General features: G+C 36.2%; 1 protein-coding gene and 1 long non-coding RNA gene across 8 annotated transcripts in view; one reads left to right on the top strand and one right to left on the bottom strand.

Annotated features, from left to right (window-relative positions):
- Window positions 1-16,493, top strand: part of LOC106730720 — a 391,898-nt gene that overhangs the window by 190,950 nt on the left and 184,455 nt on the right. The gene's annotated exons all lie outside the window — the stretch shown is intronic.
- EFEMP1 (EGF containing fibulin extracellular matrix protein 1) overlaps window positions 1-16,493 on the bottom strand; it is a 59,098-nt gene that overhangs the window by 39,294 nt on the left and 3,311 nt on the right. For all 4 annotated transcript variants that reach the window (XM_032497586.1, XM_006174464.3, XM_032497588.1 and 1 more), the window contains 2 exons: window positions 14,012-14,060; window positions 13,447-13,848 (listed from right to left, as the gene is read on the bottom strand). In XM_032497586.1, coding sequence (XP_032353477.1) covers window positions 13,447-13,848; window positions 14,012-14,060 — 451 coding nt within the window. The remainder of the gene's footprint in view (window positions 1-13,446; window positions 13,849-14,011; window positions 14,061-16,493) is intronic.

Raw genomic sequence — 16,493 nt, forward strand, 5'->3', positions numbered from 1 at the left:
CTGTACAGTAAGATATCTTGAGAGAGAGAGATACCTCATAACTATTTATAAAATGCATCTTTTACAGTATATTATTATAATCATTCTATTTCATTATTATTATTGTTAATTTCTTACTGTGCCTAATTTATAAATTAAACTTTATCATAAGTATGTAAATATAGGAAAAAACAGTATATATAGAGTTTTGTACTATCCATGGTTTTGCGCATCCATTGGGATCTTTGCAGATAAGTGGGGACTACTATATTTAAAATTGATCAATGGACAAGCAACACTTAAGTCATGAATTTTCAGTTACTGCAGTTACCCAGTTATGATCTTTGTAGTTAAGAGGTTCACCTAACTGTAACAGAGAAATTATTTCTTCTCCTTTAAAAAGTGAAAGTGGTGTTTTCTGCTGAGTAATAGAGCTGACATAACAGGGATGTGTCATCTACTAGAATAATTTTAAAATGGAGCTCTCTAAATCAGTTGCAAAGGCTTAGTCTGACTTTGAATCTGTAGTAATTCTTCTTTTCCTAATTCAAGATCTACATAGAGGAATAGGCAGGACATTTGCTTGCAGTTAGTTTTACCCACTTCTCAGGACCTCTACTTGATTTTTTAAGCTTTTGAGAAGATTCAAAACATTATTCATATTTAATCAAATAATTCTGCAGACTTCCTTATTGAGGTCTTCCTTATTCTCTCGTCACTATAAACTGTTCCCTGTTAATATGAGACACAGTTATAACCATTGTGTTATGGATTCATAATACTTTTGGGGATGTGTAATTCTGCCTACCTCCTGACTTTGGTATTATAACCAACTTTTCCAAAAATTCTTTCAAACTCTGTTAGAACCCTAATAATATTTGTGGCCAGGTTTTTACAATGACAAATAAGTAGCCCAAGCTCTTTTCTAGAGTGATATTTTGATAGTCTATTTGAGGTATTAACCATCTGTGATAGCTTGGTTTATTGGAAACTATTGCTCTGGCATGCTTACAAAATCCATTTCTGCTTAAATTGAAAAATCAATGAGAAGATTTTTTAGTTTACTTAGAGTTGAACTTTATTTTACAATGGTTTTGCTCTTTAACATTTTTTAAAAATGAACTATTTACCAAATAATCTTCCCTGGTTTTTCATAACTATCATTAGCTGTATAAATTGCACCACGATTAAATTTCCTTCTTTCATTTAGTTTCTTTTTATTATTAGCTTCCCCCCAACCCCGATTATTAAGAAAGGGAGGTCATGCAATTGAAGTTCAGAATAAAGCCTAGCATCTTTACCAGTTTCTGTGGAAGGACTTTTTCCTCTGGCTATTTCCCTCCCTGGATTAGGGTTCTTCTGATATGCCAGGTCATGAGCTATTTTTACAAAAAGGGACCACAGCTTTTACTGGGAAGTTTAATTAGTCACGAATGACTGGAATTTTCTGCCTTGCTTGTTGAGTGGAGTTTTATTCCAGACTATATGTTGACTATATAATTTACCAAAGAATAAAAGAGTGTGGGGATTCAATGTCAGTCCCAGGTAAGTTATTTTCTAATTCACTCTGTGATGGTCTATCTAAAAAGTTTATTTTGTTAAAAATTCAGTTGCTCATTAGAGAATATAAAGATAGGTAAGGATGGAATCCAGGTAAATCTCCAAGAAAGATTAGTCAAGACTCGGCCAGGATGCTACAGAGGTGTAAGACAACAGTCTTAGGGGTTACGCCTTAACACTTTCATTTCTATTTTGTTGACTCTTTCTGTACTCCATGCAACAAAGTTCTTTGTTGGTTACATTGTGTAGTAGCTGTCTAAGGTGACCTATTCTCTTATGATAGGTAAACACATGAATTAACAAAGCAGTTCCCAGTGTGGATTTTATAAGATTAATGATAGGGGAACTGTGTTCTGAATCATTTTAGAAGCATTATCATCTTTGATCAGTTTAATTTGGTACATGTTACTTTCCTATCAAAAATAATGGTGCATTACATGTTTGTGCACATGCATGTAGATGATCATGAACTTGAACGGGAATGTGTATGTATGCACATGTGTGAGTGTAAATAGTTGGAATAAACTAAATCTAGGCAAGAAAGGGAGCATTTAGCCTTTCTTTGTGTAGGCAGGTTTCCTTAAGGTGTCTTTTAACAAATTCTTTTGGGGTGTCCTTTCCTTTTTTAGATGAGGTATCTTCTGATATCACAAACTGTTCAGAACAGAACACGGATAAGAAGAGAAAACTATCTTACACAATAGTATCTCTTTAGATCCTAAATGATGAAAAGCAGTGATTAGGGAAAAAATTCACTGGGAGGTTTTGAATGATGCCAGATACCTAAATTGCTCACATATTTTAGGAGAAGGATTAAAGTTGAACTAATTTTCTAAGAAGCTTCTTTAAAAGAACAAAAAATTCAAAGGATTCAACATAAGATTCTGAAAAACAGACTTACACTGCTATTAGTAATTTTGGTATATTAAAATATTGAGATATTTAAGTTTTTTAGTGAGTAGTAAAATAGTAAAATTGGGTGACAATTTAATGGCATACTCATTTTGTGAATGTATGTGTGAGAGGCAGGCTTTGCTGCAAAATATTTCACAAGTGAAACATAACTGATCACCACTGAGCAAAAATTCTTCCTTAATCCAGGTTGTGATAAACCTGGTCTCCAGGGTGGACACTGAGTGGGAACCCCTGAGTTGTTTCCTGTTTTGGATTGTGTTCCACACTTCCACTCAAGGGAGTAGGATTAGATGCTTTGCAGCACACACAGCTGTTTACAGTGCAAAACTTATTCCACTACAGCCCCTGGAGCTTTTTGAGGTTTAACTATATGTACAAAGGCAGTTACAATTTCTGTCATGATTTTCACTTCAGATGGGCACACATGAAGCTATAAACACAGTTTTTATGGTTGTTTCTAGTTCCATTGCCTACGTCACACTCTTATTTCACCTAAAGTTAAGTACAAGCCAGTTATTACTTCTCAAGGGGACCTCAGCAAGCTGGGTTCTTTCTTCTTGGGCCTCTCGGGTCCATGGATTTCCTTCTCACTTATCTAGAAATTCAGCTCTTCCTACCTTGGGACCAGATCAGAACTGTGCTTCTTTCAGTTACCTACAGCCAACTAAGTGACTTTCCTGGATTCTACCTTTTAATATTTGAACCAAATAGATTTTAAAAGGGTAGTTTCAATACACAGCAATCAGACAAGGAAAAGAAATAAAAGGTATCCAACTGGTAGAGAAGAGGTAAAACTAACAATTTGCAGAAGACACGATACTCTATATAGAGAACCCTAAAGACACCACACAAAAACTTTTAGAACTAATAAATGAATTCAGCAAGGTAGCAGGACACAAGATTAATATACAGAAATCATGGAAGAATCAGTATTGTTAAAATGGCCACACTGCCCAAGGCAATCTTCAGATTTAATGTGATCCCTATCAAATTACCCAGGACATTTTTCACAGAACTGGAACAAACTATCCTAATATTTATGTGGAATCACAAAAGACCCAGAATTGCCAAAGCAATATTGAAGAAAAAGTACAAAGCTGGAGGAATAACCCTCCCAGACTTCAGACATCACAGAGCTACAGTAATCAAAACAGCATTGTACTGGCATAAAAACAGACATATGGCTCAATGGAACAGAATAGAGAACCCAGAAATAAATCCACAGACCTATGGTCAATTAACCACTGACAACAGAGGCAAGCATATACAATGGAGAAAAGATAGTCTCTTCAGCAAGTGGTGTTGGGAAAACTGGATAGCAGCATGTAAATCAATGAAGTTAGAACACTCCCTCACTTCATACACAAAAATAAACTAAAAATGGCTTAAAGACTTAAATATAAGACAAAACACAGTAAATCTCCTAGAAGAAAACATAGGCAAAACATCCTCTGACATAAATCATAGCAATATTTCCTTAGATCAGTCTCCCAGGGCTAAAGAAATAAAAGCAAAAATAAACAAATGGGACCTAATCAAACTTAAAAGTTTTTGCACAGCAAAGAAAACCAACAACAGAATTAAAAGACAACCTACGAATTGGGAGAAAATATTTGCAAATGATGCAACTGACAAGGGGTTAATATCCAAAATATATAAACAGCTCATACAACTCAATATGAAAAAAACCTGATCAAAAATGGACAGAAGATCTAAATAGACATTTCTCCAAAGAAGACATACAAATGGCCCACAGACACATGAAAAGTTGCTCAGTATCACTAATTATTAGAGAAATGCAAATCAAAACCACAATGAAGTATCACCTCATACCAGTCAGAATGGCTATCATCAAAAAGTCTACAAATAATAAATTCTGGAGAGGGTGTGGAGAAAACTGAACCCTCCTACACCATTGGTGGGAATGTAAATTGGTGCAGCCTCTATGGAAAACAGTATGTATGTTCCTTAAAAAAACTAAAAATAAAGCTACCGTATGATCCAGCAATCCTAATTCTGGGTGTACATTTGGAAAAGTTCTAATTCAAAAAGATACATGCACCCCAATGTTCATAGCAGCACTATTTACAATAACTAAGACACAGGAACAACCCAAATGCCCATCAACAGATTATTGGTTTAAGAAGATGTGAGATAATACATATACATATATGTATTATATATATATAAAATGGAATATTACTGAGCCATTAAAAAGAATGAAAGATTGCCATTTGCAGCAACATGGATGGGCCTAGAGAATGTCATAGTAAGTTAAAGTAAGTCAGACAGAGAAAGACAAATATTATCTGATATCACTTATATGTGGAATCTAAAAAATAATACAACTGAATCTATATACAAAACAGAAACAGACTCACAGACATAGAAAATAAACTTATGGTTACCTAAGGGGAAAGGTAGGGGGAAGATAAATTAGGAGTATGAGATTGATAGATACAAACTACTATACATAAAATAGACAAGCAACAAGGATTTACTGTATAGCACAGAGAATTATATTCAATATCTTATAATAACCTATAATGGAAAATAATCTGAAAAAATATATACATAACTGAATCACTTTGCTATAGACCTGAAACTAACACAATATTGTAAATCAACTATAATTCAATTTTTTAAAAATTACATAACCAAAAAAAAAGTTTCTGGCTTGCAGTCAAAGGAAAGGACCAAGATGGATTGCTGTGATCTCTTCTTCATTTCTTACTCTTACTTTATAAAGCTTCCCTCAATGCCTTGAGTTTCTTCACAATATTAGAGAGGACTCACATATATATTTTCCAGCGTTATGATACTTTCACTTCAAATATCATAAATAGTAACATTTCCCCAACTCAACTGTATTTTCATTATTCACCATTAGATTTCTGAGGAGGAATATATTTGATACAGAGATGCACTCACTGGTTAAATGGCTTGTCAGAAAGTTAAAAGAATTATAGTATTTCTAATTACTAGTCTTGCTCTAGGAATAACAGCAACCTATTTATTCACCAACATTTATTAAAAACCTCACAATCCATAATATAAAGAATAGACTTTATAGCTCTTACTTTCAAGTGGCTTAAACTTGAAATGGGAACAAGATATCTAAGACCTTCATTATTAATAGAAGTTTGATACATATATGGTTGAGAACTATACCTTATACACATATGGTACATAATAGCTCACTTTCAAGGATGGTTTCAAAATTCAGGGTAAGTTTTAAGCCTAAATTCTCTGATGATTAAAAAACATTCATTTATTCAAACATACACACACACACAAACAAGACGTTTGCTTGGTGCCTTTTCAATCATAGGTAAAACAGGACACAGTTTGGGAAGATACTGAGACAGAGCTGGAGGAACAGATTAGTATTTTGCTGGGGAGAGTTACTGAGGATGGAACTAGTCAAAGATGTTTGCTCTGTAGTGCTTCAGCATCATGTGTACTTTCTAATTTTGTTTTCCTCCACATACTCCTACCCCTTACTTCGTTAGCATTCCTATCAGTAGCACACTGCTTCTGGGGGACTTTCCTGGGAAACCATTCTCCAGTAGAAAGAACATGGACACAAAGGAGCTTTTTCACTTGTCCTGAATGGCTACAAGATATTTACTTCCCCTGCTGTTTGGATCTTAATTTCCTCATCAGACCTCTCAACATCTCATCATCATTCTCATCTAAATGTTCCATCTCTTCTAAATGTTCTAAGTCTGGGAGAAACCAAACTTTTGTTCTTGACCACATTCCTGGGAATCTGTTCTCTTTTTCTGTCCAAATATGGATTTTAGTAAATTGTAAGGATATCTGTATCACACATTGCTACTACTTTGGGTGATTCATTTTGTGCTTCTTGTGATGTCCCATGTGTTATTTTACTGAGCAATATTTTGTTTCTTTTATTGTTATTTGATAATTCATGGGTCAAGGATGGCAAGTTCCCTAAGGAAAATGGCCACTCCATCCTTCTGTTTTGATTCTATCAAAGAACAACAGAAAGTGGTTCACAAATTTGAATTTATTGAGTTAACTGAATGGTGTTGTGTTTGATCAATTTCACTTGTGATATTGCCTGGTTACACTTGACTAGTATGGAAGTACAATTAATTCAGAGGTAGTTCAAGATTTAGAATTTGAGTTAGCCAAAATCTATTTTTAAGTCTATTTAATACACACTTACCTAACATTGATTGACTCTCTGTCCCTCTTTTTAATCTGTGGTCATATGAAATTTACAGCATTAAGCTATCCATACTGCTGCCAGTATCCTGGCATTTAGCCTTCCTTTTATGTCATTTCTTCACTTCATCTTTATTAAATGTTTACAAATCATTTAGGTTCAAGCTTCAAGCCTGCAGTTGTGGCTAAATGCTTGCAAAGACAACTGTTTTCTTCTGCCAATATCTGAATGCAGTTTTCTTGATCAGTTCTGTTTTTGAGTGTGCAATTTGCAGTTACCTCTTGGAAAAAGAAGCTAATGAATTTCAGATGTGGTGTGAATTACTTATTTGTACATTCATGCAAAATCAAACACATTTGGGACAAATTTTGTTTATTCTTTGGTTTCGAAGAATAAAATTGTGCCAATAATTCAATAAGTGCAAAGGCAATCCTTACAAATGGGGCAACTTGTTGATTTCAGAGACTATAGTTTGAAACTTTCTGCTGGAGAAAGAAATAATGAACCAGTATCAGTGCACATTCCTGAAGTTACCCAGGCTTGCAATTCTACTCTAATCTGCTTCTTTTTGTTTCTATGGGGAGAGGAAAATTCATTCCACAGGTTGTGTTAGCTAGTTTTAATAAGAATCTTCTTGTTTTTGACGGAAAGGAAATCTTTGATCAAGTTTAAATTAAATAGAAGATACTTATGTGGATACTCTTTTAATATCTCATGATAGTCACAGAATCTGAGATGTCAGCTATGCACCTGATATTGAAAAGATCTCCTACCACTCTGGTAACTGAAACACACTTTAAGGCCCAAATTAGTCAACCTCCTCCTCTTTTGTGACTCTGCATGAACTGAACCTCCAAAGAACCATGCCTCAACTCACAAGTTTATACAATCAGTGTAAGGGGGATGCCTACAGAAGGTACCGGTATCACAGCACCAGCTGTTATCACAGCCACAACATAACTGAGAGTTTCACCAACTGACAACTTAAGGGCAGTTATAGTATTTTACACTTGCGGGTTTTATAGAGATATGCAAGATGCCCCCTTTTCCTCTAGATCACACATATTATGTCCTTGGTTCAGGGATATAGTCCTAACCAGGACTCGTGACCAATCAAGTATGGGGATTAGAGCACTAGTGATAACAATAAGGAAGTGAGAGAAGTGAAATAGAAATATTATTCTGTCCTATAAGCAGAATGTATGTTTTTGATGTTTTCTCTTCATTACTTCTCATGTCCCATGTAAAGTATTCTGACCCTGTTCTCTGTCCTTTTTATAACTGAATGAAGCTTCCTAAAGTTAAGATTAAGTTAGGGCACTGGTTCTTATACTTGAGCAGGGATCGAAATCATAGAATTGTTAAAACACAGATTGCCAAGCCTCATCCCCAGAGTTTCTGATTCAGTAGGTCTAGTGGGGCCCAAGATTTTGCATTTCTAGTAGTTACTGGATGATGCTAATGTTTCTGGTCTGGGGACCACACTTTAGAAATCACTGAGTTAGATATTTATATAACTTAGTCTTTTGTTGCAGAAGAGTGACCATATTGACCCTTCCATTCTTCCACCTTAAATACTTGTCATTCAATTTTTATGAAGGAATTTTCTGACTATGCATGAATCATATATATGTACATATTATTTACAAATGTATATTAAAAATGAGTCTTAAATTAACTGAAATTCGATAACTACAGTATTTGGAAAAGTAAATTATGAAATAATGCTAGTTTTTTCAGGAGGAAATCAATCACTTCTATTACACAGTATCAACTCATTTAAAAAGTAATTAAGTTTTCTCTGTAGACTCAACTCCAATCCATTTATGTGGCCTTAGAGAATTTTCAGATGCTCAAAGGTAATTAAAAGCTAAAAACAATGAACTGTAAGCCGACTAAGTACCCATTTTACTTTCTGCTTTAAATATTTCTTTTCTGTTAATATCATAATTCACTCAATTATAGTCTTCTTTTTACAAAGTATCTATTTTCTGAGATCAAAGCTCTTCACTGAACTGTGTAATTATTAGGCATTTCCTCACAAAACTAACTGAAGCAACTAGAGGCCCTAATGACATTAGTGAGGATCAACAAAAAGGTAGTTATCTGAAAGCTGTTTGGTAGTGACAATTCTAAGAATGCTAAGCTACTTGATTACACTATAATTTATAAATCCTCTTTTGGATATAAGATCATTTAAGTTTCAAATGAATGAAGTCAAAGAAAGATGGCCCTAGCATCTGAGAATTTGTACATGTTAGTTCAAGTTTTTCTTTTTTAAAGTAGATGTATAGATAATAACTTCTTTCCTTTTCAAAATAGTATTTTGGTTATCCTTATGTTTATAAAGAAATGTGCAGAGGATAACAGATGATCCCCAAGAGTGTAGAGCTTTTTAACCTTGAGTATAATTCTTTTGTTACTTTAGGCTTTATAAAAGGCAACTCTTTTTTTCTTTTTAGCTTTTTAGTTGCTCCTGCGTCATAGATAATAATGATAAAAATCAAATAAAATCATTGAAATTAAAAAAAAAAATTTGGGAAACAAAACTTTATAGTTGAAGTGTGGTGTTTAACTTGGCTGTGTGGTAAAATTTTTCCCAGCGGAAAAGAGGAAAGATGAGCTACCTATGCTATGACATGTATCTAAGTACGTAGGTGCTAATGTCTAGGTATGCGACATATGCAATGTAGAACAACGAGGAAACCAGCTCATTGACAAACTGGTAGGATCCTGACAACTGCAAAAAAAAAAGGCTCTGTCCAGGTACATGAAAATCAATGGAATATGGTTTTTGACAGTTCAAAACAAATTGGAAACAAAAAACAGTCTCACTGGACAAACAATGCCTTAACCTGAAAATGTGGCTCTAACATTGGGATTTTCACACTGTTGTCTGTTACACGCAGGACATTTGGTTACTGGGGTTTTGCTAGGGTGATCAACAATGTCATTTGCCCAGAACTGAGGCATCTCCAGAGATATGGGACTTTTAGTTTTCAAACAGGACAGTCTTGGGTAGGCAGGAATTGTTGGAAACCTTAGGGTATGTTTTCACGTCTCTTAGTTACACCTTACATAATACAAGTCAGGTATTGCACTCTGGATTTGGCTCCACAGTTAGCTTGATTAGACATTTGTATCGAGTTCACTTTTTGATGCCATTTTTTTTTTGGAAGTTAGTAATAATACTTATAAATCCTGACTGAGTTTAGTAATGGCTTAATTACCAGCTATACAAAATACTTACATCTAATTTTTTGAAAGTTCAATTAAGTGAACAAATTCCTTTCACTTAGGCAATTGATGCGTTCTCTTATTTGCCAGTTCCCAAATGATTTTTTTCCTATAAGAATAGGGATCTTAGAAAACTACATGGGACAAAAAAAAAAAAATCCTTTCTCAACTCAAACTAGTGACTTCTAACTCCATCTCCTTTGGAGAAGATTACATAGTGACTATGCACTAAAGATGTAGAAAAATAAAGTGAACTATCAATGGGTTACAGTATATTCCCCATTCATCCAAATTCCTTGTGGAGCAGATGAATATCTGTTGTCTCTGAGGTATATGATATGGAGAAATTATTAATTTCTAAAACTTTGTTTTTACATGACTCCAGGTATGTTACACTGAAATTATCTTCATGTAATTTGATAGCTGCCTAAGATGGCATCCATCATTTGAAGTTCTCAGTGGGAATGGCACCCCAGTATCATGCTCAGTTGGCAACAATTACCTGAAAAAACCTGCTTACTGTGAATTGATATTTGGATAATTATGTTATATTTTAAACCTCTTGGTTTTACACAAAATTGAAAAACTGGACAAATAAGTGAAAAAGAGTAAAGGGATCGTGTTTTCACTAAATGTTAAAACATAGAAAGCTGGTTAAAAATATATTTATAAAATAGAATACATTTTAAAATATCTAGTGGTATTTAAACTATTAGGTGCTGCCTGTGATTGGCTGGTAATAGTCCATTCAAAGGCACAATTGACTTTAACACTGAAACACAATCCAGATTTCAGCCATTCCATAAAAAATGGCCTCAGCTTTTAGGTTATGTAATGATAAACTGTACCTGTTGAAAAATATATGTGGAAAAAAGAAATAATTTTAATACAAATATGACTCATCTGAAGGCATTCATTTATTTCAATCCAGCGCGACCATGGTAAATGTGTTTGGATTACTGGTCATAAGCATGCAACATTTAAAAGGGAGTGGAGATCTTTATTAAAACAGAAGGCTCTTCAAACTCCACAATGATGTCAGTAATATAGGTCCTTGGAGCACATTACTGTTTTAAGCGGAGGTCCCCACACTTTCACACTGGTTATAAAACATTATTTTGTGCTGCTGGCCTGGAATAAGAATGTCATACATCTGCAGGCAATTAGAAGAAGCTGGACTGCATGTTTGATTAGCTCAATAATAAACGGGCACAAGTGTGACTCGACTAATGTTAGTCAGATTCCCTAGACAGATTATCCTGTTGTTATCATATGAAATAACCCCCTTTTATCAACAATTAAGTAAATCCACATTTATGGGCACTTTGCAAAATTGTGAGGTGGGAAGAAATCCAACTTAAGCCTTAAGTCATCCAAAAAAACTTTTAACCCTGCTTTTAATGATACAGACCCCCCAATCCCAAGTTTTAGAAATTGGTTGTATTATGCAGAACAGTTTGAGTTGGAAATACTCTTGTGTGCACACAATCAATGAATATGTATTTAGCACCTACCATAAGAAAGGCATTTAATAGTTTAACTTATAACTAAAAAGAAATTCCCAAAGAAGTAAGGATTATAAATATTTTAATGTGTGAAAAGTAACTTACTTTATAAGGTAGCCTAAATCTTTTTAAGAAAAATTAAATGGGATTTCATTTTTATTAGTCACATTTAATGATACAGTTTCTACTGTAATCAATGCATGTTGTAAATCCTGAATATGTTTTATTCTAGAACTTCTTCATTTGGTTCTAGGCATTGTTCTTCTTTTCAATCACAATTGTCAGTGATGGATGATAAATTATTTTGATAGTTTCTGATAGGTGATCCATTAATCTATCTGGGTTTTTCCTCCTAAGTACCATTAAAGCACACTTCTGAAGTGTAAAAAGTAACTCAGTATATGAAAGTCAATACTTCAAAAATTTCAGCAAAACTTCACTTTCAGGAAAAATACAACCAAACCTTGCAAAATAAGTATGTATTTAAATAGCACAATTAAAAGTTGATATCTTAAATAAATTCAAGGTATTTTAAAACCTATATTCACTCAAATACATACACTATATGTATAAATATATTTATTTATATATAGAAATAACCTCATAAGGTTATTTCTTAGACATAATCCTTAAATTAAATATCTGAATATCAAGCAGATGCCGAAGCATTCATCATCAATATTGGAATTCTGACTCATGACAGTAACACAAAACAGATGCTAATATGATAGGCTCTCTGAAAAGTGACACCATCACAGCATGCGTTAGCTCTTGATGTGGGGTACTTAAAATTTGAACACAAAATGTAAAATAATAAAAATCAGGGCTTGATAGGTTTCTTTACCTCATGTATAAACCATTTAAAATCTACTCTATTTTATACAGAAGATAAAACAACACTAGTGGATAAGGGGCAGCGCCCCAAAGGACCAGAAGATGCTTCTTTCACTTAATGCAGCAGCTAGGTGCCCCCAGTTGAACCCTTCAATGTTGAGGGAGGAAGGTGCTCTCTTCCTCACTCATGCAGGTAGAAGGTAAGAACTCCTGGGCCCGTGTGTATCAGGCACTTCTGGAGTATTATGGGGTCTACCCAGTCAGCCCCTAGCAGTGGAAAAGGAGCCTGGAGCTCCTGTGGTCACTCCAGGCAGATCTGAAAGGGTTTGCTAAGTAGGCAAAGAGGAACAAAATCCCCCAGCACAGTCCAGTTAGTTAATATCCTTCACATCTTCAAAGCCCAAGATTCTTATCACTTTGCTAGCATGAGTCTACAGCTGTTTCTAGAATACACAGTGATGTGTACTCTTTGTGAAAATAAACAGAAAAACCCAGGCAGATGGTGCCATGGTGTAAGTGATATAAGTGAAATGTGCTCAAATGAGAGCTTAAAAATAGATATAAATGTGAGGGGGGGGGACTCCCTCAAACGTAATGAGAAGCAGAAATCCCATTTCTTTATTCCTCAGTGAGGAAAATAAGTCAGTGGCAAGTTCAATGAAAAGAAAGCTTGAGAACTTAAAGGATATTTGTGGAGTAGCTTGACAGCACAATTTCAAATTCTAAATGAATAACCTGGCTGCTCCATTTGACAGCTGTGACTCTGGCCACAACTGCCTGGGTTTGAAGGCTGGCTCTGCACTCACCACCTGTGTGACCCTTGGTTCTCAAACTTGGCTGCACACTGGAAACATGGGGAGCTTAAAAAAATACTGATGCCTGGAAACCCACCCCCAGAGATGGTTATTTACTTGGGCTAGGGTGTGGCTTGGACATAGAGAAGTTTTGAAGGCTCCCAATGACTCTAAATACGTGCAGCTAAGGTTGAGAACCATTGATGACCTCTCTGAGATGCAGTTTACTCATTTGTAAAATGATGATGATGCCAGCAACAACTACTTTTTAGGATTATTGCAATGGTTTAATATGATAATGCAGGCAAAACACTGAGCACAAAGCCTGGCAAGTGGGAAGCTCTCAGTAAATGTGAGCTATTATCACCCTCACCACGAGGTGCACTTGGGCAAGAACTTTCTCATTAGCATAGTAAGTCATGCTTACCTTGGCACACGTTATGCTCACTCTGCTCATAGCCTGTTGCACACTGGATCCGGTGAGAAGGGTTGGGGGGAATGCGCTGAGGGTCAGCTGGATTCCGCCGGATGACAAAGTTATTTCGGCTAGTCTGCACTTCAGCAGCAGCACTGGCAACAAAACCACCCCCAGGCACCACTCCACTGGCTGCCATGCCACTGGCTGCCATACCCCCAGTGCCTGTACTTGAGGTCGCAGCTGCATTTGCAGCTGCACCCACACCTTCAGCTGCTGGTGTTTCTTGCTGAGGTTGTTCATTGTTGACAATAATCTGGGCTGTTTTAGGAAGGCAGAGGTATCCTCCATAGTGGTTAACGCATTTCATTCCCCCTTTGCAAGCATCTGGGACAATGTCGCATTCATCAATATCTGTGATCAGTAATAAAATAAGTCAGGAATCTTCTTAGAGGGAAAACTGAACATGTAAATGCATGCTTATGCCTTTTTGGTATAATACAAACAGGACATGAATGACAAAGGAGATGGAGACAGAAAGCTGTGTTCAGATGGGAAGTCTTTGAAGTTGGCTCACCTTTGCACTGCTGTCTTACAGGATCCCACTCATATCCATCTGTGCATTGCTGTGAAAAAAACAAGATGGGGCAGGAGACAGTTAATTGAGTGTCCATTCTCTAAGAAGTCACTCTAAAAGCTTCCTACTTACGGCAATAATCTTTGTATTAGGGTCCTAGATAGATGTTGTGATGGGTATTTTAACATTCTGTAGCTTTTTTTTTTTTTTTTTAAGACACATCTGTGCATTGGACTGCTTCAGGGATCCTGTCTCAATCACCAGCTGTCTCAACTCTTCTGTTGCATTTAGATTGGGCCAAGTTGCCCAGAACCATCTTCTTGGAATTCTTCCTCTCTGTCTTGATACTAATATTCCACAATCTCTCTGACTGCTTTTTTGCTTTATTTGTCCCTTCCTCTACTTTGTAAACTTAACAAAAAAAAAAAAAAAAAAAAATCAACTGAGTGCTTTTTTTCAGCCCTTGACTATTCCCTGTCTCTCCAAATCTTCTTAGAGCATTCCAGCACCTGGCTTTCCTTATCATTCCTGTTCAGCTGAGTCCTGAGCCTCCCTCTCACACCCTGGCCTGCCTCCTAGCTTCAGTTCCTGCAGGTCCTCTCTAGTTCACTCACTGATTCAACCATCTGTCAAGTACCTTCTCATACCAGGCACTATCCTAGTCCCTGGGGATGCAAAGACAATTCCTGTTCTCAAGCAGCTAACAGGTCAGAAGAGAACAGACCACTAGATAAGCTGGAGCAAGATGTCAGGTGTCATGACACAAGTTGCCTGTGGAAAAGAGTGATGGACTCTACCCAAATCTGTGTGTGGACATGGCAGAGTGAAAGGGAAGGCTTTACGGACAAAGCTACAAGTGAATTGGGCCTTACAGGATTTTTTCCAGGGAGATATGGGGATTCTAGGATGAGGGGCCATGTAAGCAAAGGTGCAAAATTATTAAAGAAGGAAGGAGCTGCAAGTAGTCCTGGGTGACTGGAGTGAGGTTAGAGAAGTAGGCAGGGCCAAACCTGGGAACTGAATTCTACCTTGAAAGTTAGTGAATCTCAAGCTTTATCATGTTTAACAATCATTCTTGTACTTTTTAAAATGCAGATTCCTGGGCACAACCAAATGTTCTGACTGTAGGTCTGGTAAGGGGCTTGGAATCTGAATTCCTAAGAAGCATCTTAGGTGATGCTTAAACAAGTCATCTATGGGCTACTTCTTGAGAAACAGTGGTATAAGTGATGAGTCCTCTGAAGGACTTTTTAGCTCAAGAAAACATCTGATCAGATGCAGATTTGAGGGAGAGGCTTCAGGAAGGATTGAGCAAAAGTAGAGTAAACAAACAAATAAACTTAAATTCTTTTATAAGAGCCAAGAGTTGCTTGGCACACAACAGATGCTTGGCAAGTAAGTAGCTGAATGGAGACAGAGAGATGAGTTTAGAGGTATTACTGATCTCTGAGACTTAACAGAGTGAAAACTAAATTCACTTTATCTCCCAAACTACTTCTTTCCAGTTGCCCCAACACTGTCCAAGGCACTACCACCTTTCTCAGGACCCAGGATTACAACTTTAACATCAACTTTTCCAATTATCTTCCTTCAGGCTCTGCTAACTTTGTGTTCATTTCTGTGTCTACCGCATTGGTGTAGGCCTTCCTGATTTCATGAGTAGGCAGGTCTCCTTAGCTGGTCTCCACAGCTCTACATGCTGCACACAAGCCTCCACGATAATCTTTCTTCACTCTGTTGGTTATGTTGCTCCTCCATCTAAGAGCTCACAGTGGCTGTAGACCTCTCGTCTCCCATTTTGACCATCTCTAGGTTCTCCCCACTACCCAACTCCTTGTCACCTTCTGGACTTGATTTGGTTGTTTTCATTTCTAGCCTTTGATTATGCCACTTTCTCTGATTCAAGTGCCTCTTCCACCTTCTAGAATTATCCAAAGTTATTACTTCCTTCAAAAACCAGCACAGAGTTCTACCTCCTTCAATATGTCAATATGAACATTAATTATCACCTTGCTTTTGTATTTCTTTAGCAATGTGTATAATCTGTCTAATAATATGATTTGTACTTGCTTGTAAACTTTGTACTTTTCAACAGTATTTTCCCAGGATAAATTCCCTGAGGTTAAGGTCTGTTTTGTTTTTTTTTTTGTAAACAAATAAATTCTTTTGATAGTGATGAGAATTCCTTATGCATACAGTAGATACTTGATGAGTAAATAACTGAATGGACCCTGTCTTTAATATGAAAGGAGAATATGAGGCTATCCTGTGGATATGAGCCCATCCATCTGAAAAGTATCTTCCAAGCCAGGCAAAATGACAGTTCACTTGAATAAATCTGTATGCTAAATAGAGAAGTCTTGCAGTTTGTTTTAGGTCTTCAGCTCTAGTGCATTCGGCATGGATCTACTATTAAACAAGCCAGGGCTGAATTTAGTTTCACCACTTTACTGGCTTAAGTTAGGTACCCCTCTAATCTTTA

The sequence above is a fragment of the Camelus ferus genome, chromosome 15 (assembly GCF_009834535.1).
Source record: "Camelus ferus isolate YT-003-E chromosome 15, BCGSAC_Cfer_1.0, whole genome shotgun sequence".
Classification (NCBI taxonomy): Eukaryota; Metazoa; Chordata; class Mammalia; order Artiodactyla; family Camelidae; genus Camelus; species Camelus ferus.